At 47.7% G+C, this 20432-nt stretch overlaps 1 protein-coding gene across 1 annotated transcript in view; it reads left to right on the forward strand.

Annotated features, from left to right (window-relative positions):
- The first annotated feature begins 599 nt into the window (after positions 1-599).
- Positions 600-20432, forward strand: part of FAM227A (family with sequence similarity 227 member A) — a 62118-nt gene continuing 42285 nt past the window's right edge. Inside the window, exons 1-7 of the mRNA XM_039246092.1 lie at positions 600-647; positions 7403-7457; positions 7689-7765; positions 9593-9742; positions 16719-16820; positions 17318-17422; positions 19284-19407. Of these exons, the coding sequence (XP_039102023.1) occupies positions 600-647; positions 7403-7457; positions 7689-7765; positions 9593-9742; positions 16719-16820; positions 17318-17422; positions 19284-19407 (661 nt within the window). The remainder of the gene's footprint in view (positions 648-7402; positions 7458-7688; positions 7766-9592; positions 9743-16718; positions 16821-17317; positions 17423-19283; positions 19408-20432) is intronic.

Genomic DNA, 20432 nt, shown 5'->3' on the forward strand with positions numbered 1-20432 from the left:
GTCACAGCATTATTTATAATCACAAAAAATGGTGAGCAACTTAAGTAGTCAACAGCCACGGAACAGTTGAGTGCATTATGGTACATTCTCTAAATGGATGCATATAATGGCATTTAGTATATGTGCTGCCGAAGCAAGCACAATGGCATTTAAAATATTATGAAGATTCTTTGGCTCTACAGAAAATGATCATGATAATGAGTGGAAGAGAAGTCAGAGTCCTAAAATAGGCCTTCCCTGAGATTACAATTATGTCAAAAGGTATGTGTGTAGAAAACACTGGAAGGCTATCTCCCCGAATCCTAACAGAAGTTGTTAGGGTGTTAGCAGATTGGATGCTTCTTTTTTATGTTTTTCCAAGTGTCTAGGATATGGTTAGTTTTCATTTAGGATTTATAAAGCCACTCATTTAAAATGATAAAAAAGAAGTGTGAATGTTTGCAAAGAAAGTAGTTGAGTGGAGAGACTGAAAGGGAGTGAGCCGCTGTCCTTGCCAGCCTAGCCCCGTCCTGTTCCTTGCGTGATCAGCACCCAGAAAATTTCCTTAGCAGACTCCCCTCCCAGCCTGTCTTATTGGCTCCATCCACCAGGTGAACGAAATGATTGGGGAGGTAGATCTGAGTCCCAAGCCGTTGGCCAACGACCTGGTGAGTTACGGGTGCTGACTTAAGGCTTCGGGGCAGGAGGGGCCCTGGGAGCCCCTCCCCTTTATTTGAAAGCACATTTGCGCAATAGAGGTCTCAGAGATATGTTTTATTACTTAGCAAACTTTCTTTTGGGGAGCAGTTTTAGGTTCACAGCAAAACCGAGCTGAACGTACAGAGTTCCCCCGTTTCCCTGTCCCCATGCATGGGCAAGCTGCCCGTCGCCATAGTGGTACATTTGCTACAAGTGATGAACCCTCACTGACGCATCATTATCACCCCAAGTTCGATGTTCACATCAGCGTTCTCTGTGCTGTACGTTCTATGAGTTTGGACAAATGTGTAATGACCTGTATCCACCTTTGTAGTATCCTACAGAATAGTCTCACCGCCCTGAAAATCCTCTGTGTTGCTCCTACTCTCTGCGCCCCCCGTCTCCTGGCAAGCCCTGAACTTTTCTGCTGTCTCTGTAATTTTGCCTTTTCCAGAATGGCAGAGTTAGAACCATACAGTATGCAGCCTTTTCAGATTGGTTTCTTTCACTTAGTCATAGGCATTTAAGGTTCCTCCATGTCTTTTCATGGCTCGATAGTTCGTTTCTTTTCAGGGCTGAATAATATTCCTTTGTCTGGATGCGCCACAGTTCATTTATCTGTTCAACTACGGGAAGACCCCTCGGTGGCTTCCAAGTTTTGGCAATTCTAGATAAGGCTGCTGTGACCATCTATGTCCAGGGTTTTGCGTGGACATGTATTTTCAGTTCATTTGGGAAAATAGTGAGGAGCGTGATTCCTGGACCATCTGGTAAGAGTATGTTTCATTTTGTAAGAAACTGCCAAACGGTCTCCCAAAGTGGCTGCACCTTTTTGCATTTGCAGCAGCCGTGAATGAGAGCTCCTGGCGCTCCACAGCCTCACCAGCATGTGGTGGTATCTCTGTTCCGGGTTTGGGCCATTTCTAATCAGGACATTGCGGTATCTCCTTGTGGTTTGAAGTTGTGATTCTCTATTGACATTGAACATCTTTCCATATGCCTACTCGCCATCTGTCTCTCTCCTTAAGTGGGGTATCTGTTGAAGTCTTTACCCCATTTTTTGATTGAGCTGTTTGTTCTCTTATTGCTGGGTTTTAAGAATTCTTGATGTATTTTGGATAACAGTCCTTTACCAGCTGTATATTTTGCAAATATTTTCTGCCACTTCACTCCAACTAAATCTCTTAACCCCATCACGCCAGGCATCTTGCTTTCCACCAAGTTCCTCTGTCCCCAGGGCCTTGACCTGCTGACTGCGTCCGCAGGTTTTAGCCTCACCCTTACCCCAACTTTTCTGGTACTGACCTTTGGGGGTCAGTTCATCTCTTGAGTCAGTCTTTCTGACTTATGTTTTAAAATGTAAGGGTGCCTGGGTGGCTCAATGGGTTAAGCATCTGCCTCCCGATTTCAGTTCAGGCTATGATCTCACAGTCAGTTGTGAGATGGAGCCCTGCATTGGACTTTGCACTGACAATACAGAGCCTGCTTGGGATTCTCTCTCCATCTCTCTGCTCCCCACCCCCAAAATAAATAAATAAACATTAAAATAAAATAAAACGTAAATGCCAAAGCAATGCATCCTTATTCTAAAATATCCAAGCCATCTATAAGTATAGAAGTAAACTGTGAAAGTTGTTTCACTCCCGCCCTTTATTTCCTCCTGAGAAGTAACCATTGCTAACTGTTGGTTTTATATCCTTCTAGATTTTTTTTAAATATTTGATTTTTTAAGTAATTTCTACATGGGGCTTGAACTCACAACCCTGAGATCAAAAGTCACATGCTCCAACAAATGAGCCAGCCAGGTGCCCCAGAACTTTTTCTATACATTTAGAAATATAGAACACACATATTTAGAGTTATTGTTTCCTATTTTTAATGTGAGTAGGCTCATACCATAAATATTATTTTTGTAACCTCCTTTTTTTCTTATTTATTCATACATTTATTTATTTTTAGCATAAATAACTCCCGCAGATTCTTCAAAGTCACTGTTGACCTGTCCTGGCATTTTCATGACTGCATAATATCCTATATGTTGGATGCGGCATAATTAATTTAACTATTCCCTACCGACAAATATTTCAGTGGTGTTTTCATGGCAGTGAACATGTGAATATTTCTGTCTTTGCATCTTGGGGCTCCTTTGCATGTATTTCTGCAGGCTAGAGTCCTAAACGTGATATTTCCAATTTTGGTAAATACAGTCGAATTGCCTTTCCCAGAGGCTCAGCCATTTTTTACTCATACAGCAACAAGACCGTGAGTTTCAATTGCCCCTGCCTAGCCCACTGTTGAGTAGGGCTTAGAATTAAATTGTGAGATGTGCCTGGGTGGCTCAGTCGGTTAAGCGTCCGACTTCGGCTCAGGTCATGATCTCGTGGTTCGTGGGTTCGAGCCCCGCGTCGGGCTCCATGCTGACAGCTCAGGGCCTGGAGCCTGCTTCAGATTCTGTATCTCCCTCTCTCTCTGACCCTCCCCTGCTCATGCTGTCTCTCTCTCTCTCTCTCTCTCTCCTAGAAATAAATAAAAAACATTAAAAAAAAAAGAATTAAATTGTGAATAAAGGCAACACATACACACACACACACACACACACACACACAACTTGGAGTGATTCCATGTAAGTTACGAAACCTTGTCTCTATGTGTGTGGCTGTGTAGGCAGGAGAGGTAAAGCACTAGAAACATAGGTCCCGGAATAAGATGGTTCGGGTTTGAATTCCTGCCCCACATTTTCTCATATTGTGAAATTAGGTAAAGTATTTGACCTTTATGAATCTCTGTCTTCTGGAAAAAGACGATAACAAGAATAATGTAGCTACCTCATAGGGTTGTTGCAAGAATTAGAGGAGTTAAAATTCATGAAGACCCTTAAATCAGGCCCGAGAAGAGTGGCTCCCAGGAAGGACATTCTATATGTATAAACATATAGGAGAAAAGTCTGGAAGGATACACACCAGTCAGTGCGGTCGTTTCTGGAAAGGGGGTGGGACGGACGGTGGGTCAACGTTTTTCACTCTATATACTTCTGTACCGTTGTTTCCAAAAGGAATGTATTTGCATGTCAGCTCTGTGATTTTTGCATGATAATTTTAAAACCAAGAGGAAGTGTGTTTTGCTCCCAGACACAGGATCTGGTGGCTTTTCAAGACTGCCCAGCATTGGGGCACTTTGATAGCTCAGTCAGTTACGCCATCTGAGTCTTGATTTTGGCTCAGGTCATGATCTCACAATTTATGGCATAAAGGCCCACGTCCGGCTCTGTGTTCACAGTGCAGAACCTGCTTGGGATTCTATGTCTCCCCCTCTCTCTGCCCTTCTCCCGCTCATTCTCTCTGTTTCTCGCTCTCGCTTTCTCACTCTCTCAGTCTCAAAATAAGTGAACATTAAAAAAAAAAAAGAAAGAAAGAAAAAGACTGCCTAGCATTGGCATGCGTCCCAGGTGCTTTTCATGGCCAGTCAGAACCAGGAAGCGGCTGGCGGGAGCAAGCCTGGGCCCCCAGTGACCTGGAGGAAGGGCCCCCTTGATGTGCTTCCCATCTTCTGCCCAAGCGGCGGGTCAGATATGTCAGATGCCGACTGCCTTCGGCCGCCAGGGCCCACCCCTAGGCTACCCTGCCCACCCTCTGTTGGCTGCGGTTTGCCCCACCCTATGCCCACCCAGCCTTGACTGTGTGGCCACGTCCCCCTTGTCAGGACCACAGCCAGGCCGGCCTCTCCAGCCTCCACGCTGCCCTGCTGGCTGGCACCTAGCGCAGGGCCTGGTGCATAAGAGGTGCTTCATCGGTGTTTGCTAATGAGCCAATGCGGCCCAGAGCCTCCTCCCCACATCCTGCATCACCACGTCCTATCTCTGTTCCTTCTTCCATGCCCCAAGTGTGGGCTTCTTTCCCCTCTGGCCATGAACCTTGCTTAGCCCTTCTTCATCTTTTTTTAAGTTTATTTACTTCTTGAGAGAGAGAGAGAATCAGCGAGAGAGCATGGGAGAGGGGCAGAGAGAAAGAGAGAGAATCCCAAGCTGGCTTTGCATTGAGTGCAGAGCCTGATGCAGGGCTCGAACTCACGAAGCGTGAGATCATGACTTTAGCCGAAATAAAGAGCCAGACATTAAACCTACTGAGCCACTGGCGCGCCCCTTGCTTGGCTCTTCTTTCCAGCCCCCCTTTCCCTCAAAGCTCCGCTCACACCACAGCTTCACCATTCACCTAGCGGCACACACGTTCCTTCCACTCTCTGCCTGAATGGCCTCACTCTGGAAAGGACTTTTCTGCATCCCGTATGCCAAGACTAGTGGAGGTGCCCCTTCTGGGCATGTTTCTGGCATCCTGTACCTCCCTGCTGCAACACTGGTCACCTCAAAATCACTGGCTTCTCCCCAAAATCTCTGATCCCTCAGAGGGCAGGGACAGGGTTCGCCACTCTGCTACATCCCCGATATGGGCACAGCACTGGCCTTGAGCAGGTGCTCAGGAAATATTTGTGGAATGAATGAGATGGTTGCAAACCCTAGCTTCTCTCCTGTGTTTCAGCCTCATATTCCCAGCTACCTGGAGCAGAGTGACACCTAAACCTGAGTGATCATCAGACTCTCCGGGGAGGTTTTTTGTTTTTTTTTAAACTAAAAGTGAGGGACGCCTGGGTGGCTCAGTCAGTTAAGGGCCTGACTTCAGCTCAGGTCATGATCTTGCAGTTTGTGAGTTTGAGCCCCGTGTCGAGCTGACAGCTCAGAGCCTGGAGCCTGCTTTGGATTCTGTGTCTCCCTCTCTCTCTGCCCTGCCCCCACTCATGCTCTGTCTCTGTCTCTGTCTCTGTCTCTCTCCCTCTCAAAAAATAAGTAAATAAATAAATGAACATTAAAAAACACAAACCTAAAAGTGAAAAGAGCATCGTTCGGGACTGTGTGTTCTGCGTGTTTGCATCCGAACAGGATGCCTCCGAGAGGCTACGCAAGAAATTAAGGGTATTGGGCGGAGGGAGGCAGGAGGGAGACTTTTTCCTCTACTACTTGATTTTGTACCTAGTGAATTATTTACTGGTTTTAAGTAGAGAACTACTCAGGGGCCACAGTAAATAAGCAACTCATGAGCCATGGCAGATGCAAGGAACGAGCTTCTCTAATGAGTTGGAATATCTGTAAAACTCCCCAAGTCGGGGGACAGCCCCATGTGCAGGTACCGTGGTCATCTCAGATGCACACAGCCCAGTGCTGGTCTCATCGCTGACCCCTAACACTTGCTTTTCTCCCAATGTTCGCCTATCTGTTCTGCTCTCGCCTATCCATTCTGCTCTCTCTGTGTCCAAATCTCATCCATCCATCCAAGGCCATCACAGTGCTGGCTAGAGTGGCATCTGGTAAGGATCAGAGACACCGCTGTTTTGCTGCACTGGCTCGTACCCCTCACATTCACTCATCTTGCCTTATCTTGGCCCATGTTTTTGGAGCGACAGTGTTGATATGTAAACCTACCCGTGTGAGCCCTTTCTCCATCTACGTACACCTGGGCACATGCTGTCGAAGGTGGTAGAAGACTGGAGGGGGTGTCTCACAGTTTATCAAGCACGACAGATGCCTCATCGTTTCCCCCAGCGTTCACACGCGCCCCTCCGTGACTCCCCCAGCTTACACTACTCTCAGCTGCTTCAACACCAAATGTAGCCATTTAGGACTTCATTGGCCCATGTGTGCTGATAACTGTCCGAACAGATTGCAGATTCCTAAGGGCAAGAACAGACGCCTAATCCTTCGTTGACTTTGTCGTCCAAGAGCAGTGCCGGGCTCATGGCTGATGATCCATACGACTTGGGTCACTGACATTCATTTTTCTTTCCTTTTGTTTCTTCAGGAGGGGATGTGGGGATGGGGGAAGAGGAGTCAGAGACCAAGAGAAATATCTTGAGAAGTCAAGGGTATGGGGATTAATAATAATAATAATAATAATAATTACCCTTTATTGAGCAGCTCCTATCTGATAGTAGCCTCTCACTAGTGGTTTTAAGATGCACTCAATACTGTATATCTGATCCTTACAAGGATTCTAGAAGGTAGGTATCATTGACCACCCCCCCCAGAGAATTTAAACAATAGCTTTCAGCCCATGGAGCTTGCTTGGAACCCCATTCCATATCCTGTACCCCTTCAGAGGAGGCATAGCCAGGAGGAGGGGCAGTGTGGGAGGAGAGGTGGGTGATGAATCGGTGGTGACACTTGGTGGGGGCGAGGGTGGGGTGGGAATGAGGTCAGTGACAACGGTGGCCACTGAGGCCCTGGCACCTATGGGAAGGACACGGAGGCACTGCCACAAACTTTGCTCCAGGCCTTTTGGGCACCAACTCGAGAAATGACCTGATCTCCAACCCTCATCCCGCACTGAGATCTGCACGAATCCCTAATGCCCCATTTCTTTTTGGTTTTTGAAGGCAATTGAGAGATTTGAGTTGGAGAAGAAGGCTTTGAGAGAGAAAAGTCGCAGCGGCCTGGGAGACAGAGGCAAAAATCCTTTCTCATAGCTTTGACGGTGTTTCTGTGGGGTTTGGGGTTTGGCTTTCGTTAGTATCTCAAATGCAGTTAAGCAGGAATCCAGCGTTTCAGCTGAGGATAGTTTTGCCCTCTTCCAAAGGAGCCTAACATCTGACTTGCCGGCATCTGGCAAGTTAGGAGGGAAGGACAGCGCACTTAGAGACGGCCCGCTACGTGGCACACTGCACCACTGCTTTCATGCAGATTCGCCTGTTAAATCTTCGTAGTGCCCCCTACCGTGGGGTAGGTGCCACTGACTGTAGGTTACAGATGAGGGAACAGGCTCAAGGCAAGGGGACAGCTTGTCTGCAGTGGGTCCTGGATCCAGGTCCCAGCCAGCAACTCAGGGTGGGGAGCCAGTGAGACTATGAGTGTGACTGTCTTCTGGCAGCTCAGGCTGAGTGAACAATCGCAGCTATAATTACTGGGTGGCGATGGACACACCTCGTGGTTGCTCACACCCCGTTTCTCTCCTTCCATTCTTCTGCAGACAAGAGTCGAAGAAACTCACAGGATATTTGCAAAGGCTTGGAATCTAGGAATGTCAAATCTTTCGTTAATAAAAGGGTAAGGGATCTATTACCGGGTTTCTTTCTGTCGGGTTTCTGCTGGGCATGGAATAGATTCTAGTCCCTGGGAGGGGACACCTGGCACCGGAATGGCGGTTGTGCAGGAATCCGCCCAGTGCCCTTTTTAGAGGACCTTAAAGTAGTTCGCTGTCTCTGTCTCAAAATAAATAAATAATAAAGACAATTAAAAAAAAGAAAGAGGGGCGCCTGGGTGACTCAGTCGGTTAAGTGTCCAACTTCGGCTCAGGTCATGATCTCATGGTTCGTGGGTTCAAGCCCCGCGTCAGGTTCTGTGTTGACAGCTAGCTCAGAGCGTGGAGCCTGTTTCAGATTCTGTATCTCTCTCTCTCTCTGACCCTCCCCTGCTCACTCTGTCTCTCTGTCTCTGTCTCTGTCTCTCTCAGAAATAAATAAAACCTTTTAAAAAATTTTTTAGGGGCGCCCGGGTGGCGTAGTTGGTTAAGCGTCCGACTTTCGCTGGGGTCATGATCTCGCGGTTCGTGGGTTCGAGCCCCGCGTCAGGCTCTGTGCTGACTGCCAGCTCAGAGCCTGGAGCCTGTTTCAGTCTGTGACTCCCTCTCTCNAATTTTAAAACCATAAAGCTTTCTCTGGGTTATAAATTTGCAATGCCCTGAAGATTTTGACACACAGCATTTTCACTGGCGTTCATTTCAAAGGTCTTTTATTTCATTTTTATTTCTCCTTTAATTCAAGAATTAGCTTAGAGGGGCGCCTGGGTGGCTTAGTCGGTTAAGCGTCCGACTTTCACTTAGGTCATGATCTCGCGGTTCGTGGGTTCGAGCCCCGCGTCGGGCTCTGTACTGACTGCCAGCTCAGAGCCTGGAGCCTGTTTCAGTCTGTGACTCCCTCTCTCTCTGACCCTCCCCTGCTCACGCTGTCTCTCTCTATCTCTCCTAGAAATAAATAAAACATTAAAAAAAAAAAAAAAAGGAAAAAAAAATTAAAAAAAAATTTTTTTAAAAGAAAGAAAGAAATTCAGTCCCTCAAAATGTTTCCAGCAGGCACCTTGGGTGATGATAATTGGTTTTCTCTTTCCACTTTTCTGTATTTTCACGGTTTTTTAAAGAGTTATTATATTACCTCTTCCAGAAATTCATAATAAATAAATAAACCCAAGGGGGACACTCTATGCTCCAAATTATTAATGACAGTAATATTAATTGGAGGTAATGAGTGAGTAGTTAAATAATAGACCATCTTCCTAACAGCATCTATTTATTATCTGAAATGATAAAGTTGGAGACAATGAAGTAATGTGGAAAATCTAAGGTGAAGAAAGCAAGATGTACTGCATGTGTGTGTGTTTATGTGTGTATGTGTGTGTGTGTGTATTTATGTGTTGTAACATGAGTGAAGTTACATCTGCATATTTGTGTACATGTGCTCAGAGCCTGAAAGGGAAGATAGAAATAATGTAAACAGTTTGGTAAGAGGTTCTGGGTCATGAATGTGCCCCCATTTTGTCCATTTTCTCTAAGATTGTTACAGTGTCTTCATGATAAAAATGGGAAGGCATCCTAGGTTTTTTCTTAATGTTTATTTTTTTCTGAGAGAGAGAGAGAGACAGCATGAGCAAGGGAGTGTCAGAGAGAGAGGGAGACACAGAATCCGAAGCAGGCTCCAGGCTCTGAGCTAGCTGTCAGCACAGAGCCCGACGCAGGGCTCGAACCCACGAACCGCGAGATCATGACCGGAGCCAAAGTCTGATGCTTAACCAACTGAGCCACCCAGGTGCCCCCCCTAGTTTTTACTTTTAAACCGTCAAATGACAGACCTCATTTTCATACTCTGCTTTTTGTTTCAGAAAACAGCAGATAAAAATCTGCTGGCGGAGCTGTACCAGCACCCACAGAAATTTAACAGCGCTGTGCCGAACAGGCTTCCAAATGGGGTGAACTTCTGTGACGTGGTGGGCAATGTGGTCCGGGCTGAGAGAAACCGCCTCAGTGGCAAGGTAAGGAACAGTCTGGAAACGAGTGCTGGGGTGCGGCTGGGCCCACAGCAGGGGCCTCAGACGACTGGTACCCCAGCTTTGCAGCAGCCCATGTGGCAGGCGGACACAGCTGTTTCACACCCCGAGAAACTGAGTCAGGGTCACTAAGTAAGTCACCCATGGCCAGACAGTTTGCAAGTGACTGAGACGAGATTAGAACCCAGGTGCGCGTTCCCTCCAAAGCCTAGATTCTTCCTCCCTGAGCACTCATTTCCAGACTGTTTTTTTATAAATTTAATTTTTAATTGAAAACATTTTTTAATGTTCATTTATTTTTGAGAGCGAGAGAGAGAGAGCAAGCAGGGGAGGGGCAGAGGGAGAGGGAGATACAGAATCTGAAACAGACTCCAGGCTCTGAGCTGTCAGCACAGAGTGCAACGCAGGGCTCGAACTCACAAACCGTGAGATCATGACCTGAACTGAAGTCAGACGCTTAACCGACTGAGCCACCCAGGCACCCCCAGCCTGTTTTGATCCTGTATCTTATCAGTAAAAAATTTTGAGCATGCAGCCTCGGGATGTAAGTTTCTTTATAGATACACGTTCTGTTGTCAACAGCTATATTGTATATTAATTTCTTGCTTTTTTTAGACATTAGTTAGAATATTTTCCTCCCACGGCCCCTGGTGCCCCTTGGGGAGAACAGCCACTTGGAGAGCGGTGTTTTGGGGTACACTGGGTTCCTTGGGAAGCAGGAGGGAGTATCCCAAGGCCTAGAATATGTGTGAGACCACTGAGGAGGTGGGGATGAGTGCAGAGAGGTGTGGGGAGGGGAGGAAGCCCAGGAAATGGCATCTGGTGCCCTATAGCTGTGCCTCATTGCCCTTCATGGTGTCCCCAAGGCACCGTGATCATCATCGCCTCCCGGGACTAAGGCAGCTTCTTAGTCTGTTCTACCTGCGTGTCCCACTGCTGTTCAAACCACGTACTGCCCCATCTCTCTCTCCCTTTCCTCCTCCTCCCTCTGTCCCTCTGTCCCTCTTTCCCTCTCTTCTTCTCTCCCTCTGCCCACCCCCCTTCCTTCACTCCCTCCTCTCTTCATGATTCCTCCCTGCTGCCTTCTCCCCAGCGATGTTTCTACATCAGCTCCGTCCATCTCTTTCCTCTGCGTCTTGCGTTCAGAGTTTCTAAGAGCCATGGTCTGTTTGGGCCAGTCACTGCCCAGGGTGAGAGTGGTATTTATTTGCTAGAGTTCAGCGCCCGGCTCCAGCACGGACTGCAGTCAGCAAGTGGACAGCTGCCTTGGACCACATGGGGATGTGGGGGGCGGGGGAGGGGGGCGGGGGGGGGAGGGTTGTGCTCTGGGCTGGGGCACCTGATCCCCTGCTGTCTGTGAGGTGGAGGGGCGGCAGGCACTCACAGCATCACATTCCCTCCAGGACAGTGTAAGATGTTCCCCTTAATTGGGATAGCAAGGAACCAGAAGGAAGGTAGTATATCTTGGTGGCTAAGTAGCTCTCTGGGCTCTAGTTTCTTCTGTAAAATAAGGATAAAAGCAGTCTCTACATGGAGGCATGGGGGTATTATTGTAAAATTTAAAAAGCTAAGGATCTTATTTAAGTGTATAAAAAGCACTTAGAACAGTGCTTAGTAGATCAGAAGTTCTCAAAAACTGGTAGTTTTTATTATCAGTGTTATACAGCTTAATGATGAATAATAGAAGACTAGTGCAGTCATTTGGGGGCATATGTATCATGGACTACTTTGCCATTACAACGACTATTTATAAAGAGTGTATTTCTGTATGCTATGGTGTCAAATGAAAAATATCAGCATATAAAACTCCACAATATGATGTCATATAAGCACACACAGGAAAATCTGGGGATGAAACCATAGTAGATTTCACCGATGTTCACTGAGTGAAAAGGTTCTAGTTTTTTCCTCCTCCTTTGCCTGGACTTCAAAAACAAGAAAGAGGCACCAGGCTGGCTCGGTCAGAAGAGCATGTGACTCTTGATCTCAGGGTCATGAGTTCAAATTCCACATGGGGTGTAGAGATTACTTAAATAGTAAAATAAAAAAAAAAAAAAACTTTAATTATTTTTAATGTTTATTTTATTTTTTAGGGGGAGAGAGAGACAGCGTGAGCAGGGGAGGGTCTGAGAGAGAGACACACACACAGAATCTGAAGCAGGCTCCAGGCTCTGAGCTGGCAGTCAGCACAGAGCCCGATGCGGGGCTCGAACCCACGAATCGTGAGATCATGACCTGAGCTGAAGTCGGACGCTTAACCGACTGAGCCACCCAGGCACCCCTAAAAAAACTTTAAAGATAGATGATAGATAGATAGATAGATAGATAGACAGACAGACAGACACACAGACAGACACACAGACAGACACACAGACAGGTAGATAGGAGAAAGACGAGAACAAACAGATTGTGTTTTGTGGGTCCCTGTGTGACCTTCCAGCCCATCACCTTGCCCTGCACAGGCCCACTGGTGCAGCCCCACGTATTCACGTTCCATTTGCTGTGTGGGTAGCCCCAAAGACAGTGACTGCTGTTACTTAATGTCCCATTTTTGAGGTTCCCAAGGGGGATGTTCTCCTAAGTACTTAATCCCCAGGAAAACTGCACATCTCCTGACATGATTTGAGTCTTGTAACTGAAGCTTTCCTTTGGCTCCCAGCAAACCGAAGGCAAATTTGTGCTTTAGCTTCATTTTAATTTTATTTTTTTTAAAGATGTTATTGCGGCACCTGGGTGGCTCAGTCTGTTAAGCATCTGACTTCAGCTCAAGTCATGATCTCACAGTTTGAGTTCAAGCCCTATATTGGGCTCTCTGCCATCAGCCCAGAGCCTGGTTCAGGTCCCCTATCTCCCTCTCTCTCTGCCCCTCCCCCCTCAGACTGCCCCATACAAATAAACATTAAATTTTAATTTAAAAAAATACTCTGGTTTCTCTCCAGATCGCGTAAACCTTTTGCCTTTCCAATTTTAATTTAAAAAATTAAAGTTAAAATATTTTATTTATTTAAGTAATTTCTACACCCAATTCGGGGCTTGAACTCACAACCCTGAGACCAAGAGTCACACGCTCCACTGACTGAGCCAGCCAGGCTCCCCTGTGTCTTACCTTTATTTTCATGTATTGAAAAAACATTTTTTTAACATTTACTGATTTTTGAGAGTCAGAGAGAGACAGTATGAGCTGGGAAGGGGCAGAGAGAGAGAGGGACACAAAGAATCCGAAGCAGGCTCCAGACTCTGAGCTGTCAGCACAGAGCCTGATGATGTGGGGCTCAAACTCATGTGAGATCATGACCTGAGCCAAAGTTGGATGCTGAACTGATTAAGCACACAGGTGCCCCATTACCTTTATTTTTTTTTAAGCTTATCTATTTTGAGAGAGACCAAGAGAGCACAAGCAGGGATGGAGCAGAGAGGGAGAGAGATTCCTAACCAAGCCCGGCACTGTCCACACAAAGCCAGACGGGGTTCAATCCTATGAAACTGTGAGATCATGAGCTGAGCTGCAATCAAGAGTCAGAGGCTTAACCCAGTGAGCCACCCAGGCACCCCGCTGTGTCTTACCTTTCAAAGGACCCTGTTGCAGCCTGTTCAGGGGCCCTCGCAAACCCTTCCTTGCCTCCTCGGACCCTCTCCTCTGTCACCTCCCCTTCCCTCTTGGCAGCGACATTGCCTCTGCTCCAGAGAATCTGGAGGCCATCGCTAGACCGTGGGCTGCATGAGGACAAAGGGCTCGTCTCCCTCGGTCAGTGGCGGCCCCAGCCCAGCCAGAGCCTCGCCCGGGATGCCGAGAGCTGCCCCTATTTGCTGCCCTCACACTCTCCCTGCCGTTCTCCCCTCGCTGCTGCTGCAACCCGCCCGCCTTCCCATCCCTGAAAGTGGCCGTTTCTGCTCACCCTTGGCTCTCAGAAGGCCAAGTCCACAGGGTGTGTTTCTGTTGTTCCGTTAGATGACCTCGCTGTAGAACTGGCCCAGAGGGCGACTCCCTGCGCTCGGCAGTTCTGTCCTTCCTTGGTCTCCGTGGCAGCTTCTCCGTCTATGCAGGTAGCACGCTTTGGCCTTCCAAGCCCCCATTCTTCAAGACCCCTGCCTCTGCTCCGTCTTCTCCCTCTGCACAGACCCGAGGGGTGGGGACACCACCTGCAAACCCCGAGCGGCGCTCCCAACTCCCATCTTTCCCCGCCTCCTGCCCCGAGGGCCCCCAGACCCATCATACCTGCTTCTCCTCCTGTCTGGTTGGAAACCACAGCCTCCCAGGCAAGCAGCAGCCAGGCTCCTCCCTGGCCCTCACCCCTGCAGCTGAGCAGTCACTGAGATTCAACTGCTGTCTTTCGTGTATCTCCTTCTCCTTCCTGATGCCGCTGCCAAGTTCAGGCCCCACACCTTCCTGTCTGGATCACCGCACCGGCCGCTTGGCATGCTGTCTGCCTTACCGTCTCAGTCCCCTCTGATGTATCTTCTCCCTTCTTCCTCCAGTCTTTTTTTTTTTTAAAAACATTGATTTATTTTTGAAAGAGAGAGAGAGAAGATCTGAAGCAGGCTCCTTGCTGATAGCGGTGAGCCCGATGTGGGGCTCGAACCCACGAACTGTGAGATCATGACCTGAGCTGAAGTCAGATGCTCAACTGAGCCATCCAGGCACCCCCATCCGGTCATTTTGACTGTCCCCAGTACGCCAGGCACAGGTTAGCTGCCCCTCTGGGCTCCACAGCCCCTCTGTGTGCCCCTGGGATTCCTTCTCACAAGGCACCCATCATACTATGTTATGAATGTCTGCTTACCTGTGAACATCTCTGGGGCAGGGACTCTCCATCACTGTCCCAGCACCTAGCAGGTGCTCAGTAAATAGCTGTGGAAGGGGCTGGAATGAACTTTTTGGAAGGAAGCAAGAGCATGGATAAATAAAGAAGAGCTGACACACCTTTAGTGACTGTCTCCTAAGTGCCTGGCACTGTTCTAAGCCCTTTGTATGCGTCACTCATGTAATGATCACAGCAGTCACAGAGGCAGGGTCGATTGCTGTCCTCTCTATTCTCCGTGATGCCGGCAGGCTGGTCCAAGGGTCCCCGGCTGCATGCAGGGTAGAAGCCAAACACAGGCCAGCAGGAGGTGAAAACAGAGGTTATTGACGGTATAGAGAGAGGGCAGGTGGAGATGGAGTGTCTGGGAGGCCCAGAAAGGAAAGAGGTATGAATGTTGTCTATGTTTAGAGTCTGGGGATTTTCCTGAAGAGGGTGTTCTGGTGGGGGGGGGTCCTCTCAGACAGCCAGGAATGGTTAGAACAAAGACAGAGGCCCCAGTGTGATTCCTTGGAGCCAGGAGGCCTTGGCATCAAGATGTGTAGCACCTGTGGGCTGGAACACACATATGACGGCTTGTCCGGTCATTCTCACCCCGTCCTCCCCTAGATGCTGTCTCTTCTAAAGAAATCATCAGCTCCTTGTCCTTTACAAGGAAGACAGGCACTATTTGCATTATGAGGCGTGTGTAAAGTGGGACATGCAGGTCCTAGCAAGAGTAGAAGCGGAAAAAGGAGAAAGAAGCAGGTTTAAAAAAAAAAAAAGTTTATTTATTTTGAGAGAGAGAGAGCATGTTAGCTGGGGAGGGGCAGAGAGAGAGAATCCCAACCAGGCTCGAACCCACAAACTGAAAGCTCATGACCGGAACCAAAATCCAGAGTCGGACGCTTAACCGACTGAGCCCCCCCACCCCCGGGCGCCCCGCGAAAGGCAGATTCTCAAGGAGCCCTTCCGGTTCCCTCTGGCATCTGGATGAGGAAGCTGAGCACAAACAGGTTCAATATGTTGCTCAAGGTCACGCAGTTTATTAGCGTAAGAGCTGGATTTGAATCCAGGCCGTCTGGTACTGAAGTCTGGGCTCTGAACTGCTCCGAATGTACTTTTTCTCTGAGGAAAACGTGAGGAACAGTGAAAAAGACAAAGCAGAGAGCTGGGCTCAGAGAGCTCCCTGCTGATGAGGGAGACTTATCCACTTACCAGAGGCTTCCAGAGGCCTGAAGGGAGAGCCAAGGAGTCTCTCCCTTTATGTCCAACAGGGGGCAGGAGTGGGATCTCTTTGCTCTTCATCATGCTAAGAGGTAGCCTGTGTGGTGTCCCCGGTCCTTGTGAGCTTAGGCAAGAATCCCAAGCTTTCCGATCCTCACTTTCCTCTTCTTTAAACTGGGGATACCTGTAGTAGCTTTCACCTAGCTTGTGACAAACGAAATGAGATAAGGAGTGAAGGGCACAGCCCAGTGCACATGGTGAACATTCAACCAACAGTACATATTATTATATTATTAAGACAGTAGCTCTGGAATCAGAGTCAGGTTACCGTGTTGCATTACAACGAAGTCTGAATTTCCTGCCCCTCAGAGTTCACTGATAATTCTAATTTTGGAATTGCATGTACTCACCACGAACCTAGTAGAATCTTCCGGTCCTGTGACTTGCCACTGTATCATATGTGTTTGGTGATCGCTGCTGATTGGAGCAGGGGACAGCACAGGGCAGCTGCCTACAGTCACAGATTTCTGTGCCTGCTCTGCCACTGGCTGGTTGTATCACTTTGGGCAAGAGACTCCAGCTCTTTGGTCCTCAGTTTGCCCATCTTTAAAATGGAGAGAGTAGTAACACACGTCTTGTATGATTATCGTAGTGGTTAAATGAGTATGTGTAGAAGGAAAGGCAAAAAGCTTGCACTCGCTCAAAAGGTAAGTGGTTTGTTTGTTTTTTTTAAGTTGACTTCAAAGATGCGGGGGGGAGGTGGGAGGGCGGGGGAGAGATGTGTGATTAATAACAGTAACAAGCTGTGGAATGTAGGAGGAAAGACGGGTTTTTTGAATGGAGAGGATTATGAATCTGGTTGTGGCTCCGCAGCCACAATGAAACAACGAAAAGTTGTTTTTTCAAAAACAGCAGCAATAATCATGTGAATTTTGTTGTGTTTTTTTTTCTTCAAGTCTTTCTGTTCAGATAGAGAATTAAAGAAGTTTCTCTCTTCTCCATCTCCAAAAGCCATGTGGCTGGATAGCTTCTGGTGGATTTTTCATGAAAGGTACCAGGTAAATGCAAATCAGCCTGCTTCTCTCCCTTGCTTAAATTATTTTTCTGATGGAATAAACCCTACCCTCTCTAACGGGGGCTGCAAGACTCTCTGATTCTCCGGAGCACCCCTGCAGCCCCGTCTGCCACCCTTTCCCTTCCCCACCCGTGCCTCGCCCATCCACACTGTGCCTCAGACACTGCACAATGCTCCCATGGTGCCCTGAGCCTCAGGAACTGGTCCCTGACACAGGGCTGGTCAAGCACAGGGCCGAGGGCGGAGTTGGGACTTCCGACCCCAGAGTTTGGACGCTTTCTTCAACAATCTGCCCCTATGTATATATCTTTTTTATAAATTCTATAAAGATCTGTGTACTGTTTCATTAATAATGGGAGGTTAAACATCTCTAGAATAAGATTCCAAAACATGAGGGGAGTACGTATTTAAAGAATCTCAGCCCTTGACCATTTCATCAGGAGGCTCCAGCAATTCCTTCTCCATTCTCATTCTTGGTAGCCGAACAGGGAGATCCAGAATGAGCTGTTTGATCGGATATCCCAACACTACGCCTCTCTCTTGTTGCAGGAGTCCAAGTCCCACTATGAAGAGGCTCTCTTAAAAGTGAGCATCATCCCCTGTTTGGAGGGGGAAAAATCACGCTAGGTATTGCCTCACTTCTAATGCCAGTGGAATGCCCTTAACGTTCTTTCCATGAGGGAATAATCAGTAAGCGGTGCTATATTCCTACACAGACTTGTAATGCCGCAGTTATAAAAAAAATAAGGTAGATCTATATATGGTATATTTTACTTAAGTAGAAAGCAAAGAAATTTATAGAACTCTGTATTTAAACATGTATATGTATATATGTATGTGTGCCTATGAATAGAAAAAAAAATCTTGAAAAATACTTATCCATCTCTTAGCAATGATTATCTCTGGGGAATGAGGTTGTAAGAGACTTCCTTTTCTACTTTAAATATTCCTGTAGTATTTAAATAAGCATGTGATTTTAAAATTAAAAAGTATGAATATACATATATTCACAAAGACTGATTTAACTCCACAAGTAAATTACCACAGTCAAAAGGCAAACGAGAAACTGCAGAAATCATGGAGCATATATGTCACGCAATGTGAAGAACTCTTACAAATCGGGGATGCCTGGCTGGATCAGTTGGAGGAGTATTCTACTCTCAATCTCGGGGTCATGAGTTCGAGCCCCGCATTGGGTGTGGAAATTGCATAAATAAATAAACACTTTAAAAAAAAGAACTCTTACAAATCGATAAGAAAAAAATGAAACCCCCTGTAGACCAGCAGACAAAAGTACATAAACCAGAAATTCATCAGGGAAGAAATACAAATGGGAAAAAAAGTTCTCCCTTAACAATCGTCAAACATACAAATTAACACAAAAACCGTTTGATGCCCCTTTTTACCTGCTGGATTGCATGGATTGAAAAGAATTAATTCCCAGGGTTGTAAAGGATCTAGGGAAATGATACTCTGACAATCTGAGGGAGAAGTGAATTGATATATTTTTGCTACATGGCGCTTACGCTAGTTAAATGTCTGCCTAACCGGTCACTTAGATTTTCTGTGCCCAGGTTTCATCATCCATAAATGGAGATAGTAACACCACGCTCGCTCACTGAGTTGTCCCAAGGATTAAATGAGATGATGTTTGTAAGGCACCCGACATACTGCCCAGCACACGATAAGCTCCTCCACGTATCATAGCTGCCATAACCACTATCATGATTCCATCTTCTGGAGGTCATCATCGAATACTCAGGGAAAACTGCTTCCACTCACTCACACATTCAACAAATGCCTGTTATGTGCCAGACACAGACAATATCCACCGATGGGGGGTGTTGAAGTAAATATTGATATGCCTATTCAGCACAATATTATGAAGTTCACTGGTGGGGGAAAAGAAATCCCAAGGAGTTTATAACAACCTGAAGAAGCACTTTTACTATACTGGTAAATGAACAAAGCCAGACAGAAATGTATAATTTGAACTGAACCATAGGTAAGAGGGAACAACCCTTCCACGCGCAGGAAGGGAAAAAAATAAAAGAACAGTAGTACTTCCTGTAATCCCTGATGGGCGGGTCAAATGTATCTTGCCATCTGGGCTACTCTTTGGAGGTGGCAGAGTAGGGACTGAGCCACAGACCACGTGCAGAGGGGATGAGAGAGGGGGAGCTTGGTGGCCCGAGCATGGCCTGAGGTCTGAGGTAGGGTGCCCAGGTAGGGTAAGGAGTCCACCAAGTTGTGGGCCAATGACACATGGAAACCCCCATGAATGGAAGACAGCACGGTGTCAGGTAGAGAGTTTTATCCCAGATCCTTTCCTCAGTCAGGGGCTCATTTCTGGGTGTGGAAATGTCCAGGACGTGGCCTGAGCTCCGCTTCCTCTTCCCCCATTCCTGCTGCCCATCCCCCCTCCCCCCCCTGCCCCCCCCCGCAGAAGTTGCCATCACTTCTGAGTAAAGCCCTGTACACCAGCTTCTGTTGCTGCTTCCCGCAGTCCTGGTTCAACACGCACGAATTCAAGTCGGACATCTGCAACACGATGAGCCTGTGGATTTCGGGTAAGGGGAGGCTGCCGTGGCCTGGGGAGCATGATTTCCGCCCCCAGCCTGGGTCAGGCAGCCATCCTTTCCTCTCACAGGTGTACGGTTAGAGCCCCAAGGAGCTTCCGCAGAACAGCTCTGGGACGTTCCGAGGCCCCTCTGTGTGCCCGGTGCATCCGCAGGGAGCAGGCTTCAGCAGAGCCCCGTTAGATGGCCTCGTGCCGGGGGCTGACGGACGCAGAACTCGCCACCCCAAAGCGCGTGCTGGTTGGACGACCCCATCCTCCCTCCCCGCTGTGACTCCATGCGACACAGCTGTCGTCGCCTTGTCCCTCCTGCACACACAGGGCACAGGCTGATGTTTGCTTTTCACGCCTTTTCACTCCCCTCCTCTCAACCTAGATGTTTCCTAAGGTCCTTAAAATCTCCTACCTATTGAGAGGTTCCTGTGTCCTAAGTACTGCGCTAAGCAAGCACTCTTTTACATTTCCTGTTGTTTTGGGGGTCTCCAAGTTCATTCCCGCATTAGGGTATTTACTAGGAAAACTCACGTGTCTCAGCATGCAAGTGTATTGACAGCCATGATTATGGCAGTGTAATGAGGATATACAGCCAAGGAATTTTTAAAATTTTTTTTAATGTTTAATTATTCTTGAGAGAAAGAGAGCAGGAGCGGGGGAAGGGCAGAGAGAGAGGGAGACACAGAATGGGAAGCAGGCTCCAGGCTCTGAGCTGTCAGCACAGAGCCCATCGCAGGGCTTGAACTCACGGACCGCGAGGTCATGACCTGAACCGAAGTGAAGATGCTCAACTGACTGAGCCACCCAGGCGCCCCCAGCCAGGGAATATTCCTAAGGGAAAAGACAGGCAGGGTCTGGAGGAATTCATGTGCAAGCTTCCTCATGCTCTCTCCCTTCCGAGAGCAGTTAGGCCGGACGCTCTCATCCTTCTGCAACAAAAATACGGCAACGTGTGTGATGTGTCTGCCCAGCCCACTAGAGACACAGCACCCAAGCTTCATACTGGGGGCTGGTCACGTGGGC

The sequence above is a fragment of the Hyaena hyaena genome, unplaced genomic scaffold (assembly GCF_003009895.1).
Source record: "Hyaena hyaena isolate Hyena2069 unplaced genomic scaffold, ASM300989v1 scaffold_280, whole genome shotgun sequence".
In the NCBI taxonomy this organism is placed as follows: Eukaryota; Metazoa; Chordata; class Mammalia; order Carnivora; family Hyaenidae; genus Hyaena; species Hyaena hyaena.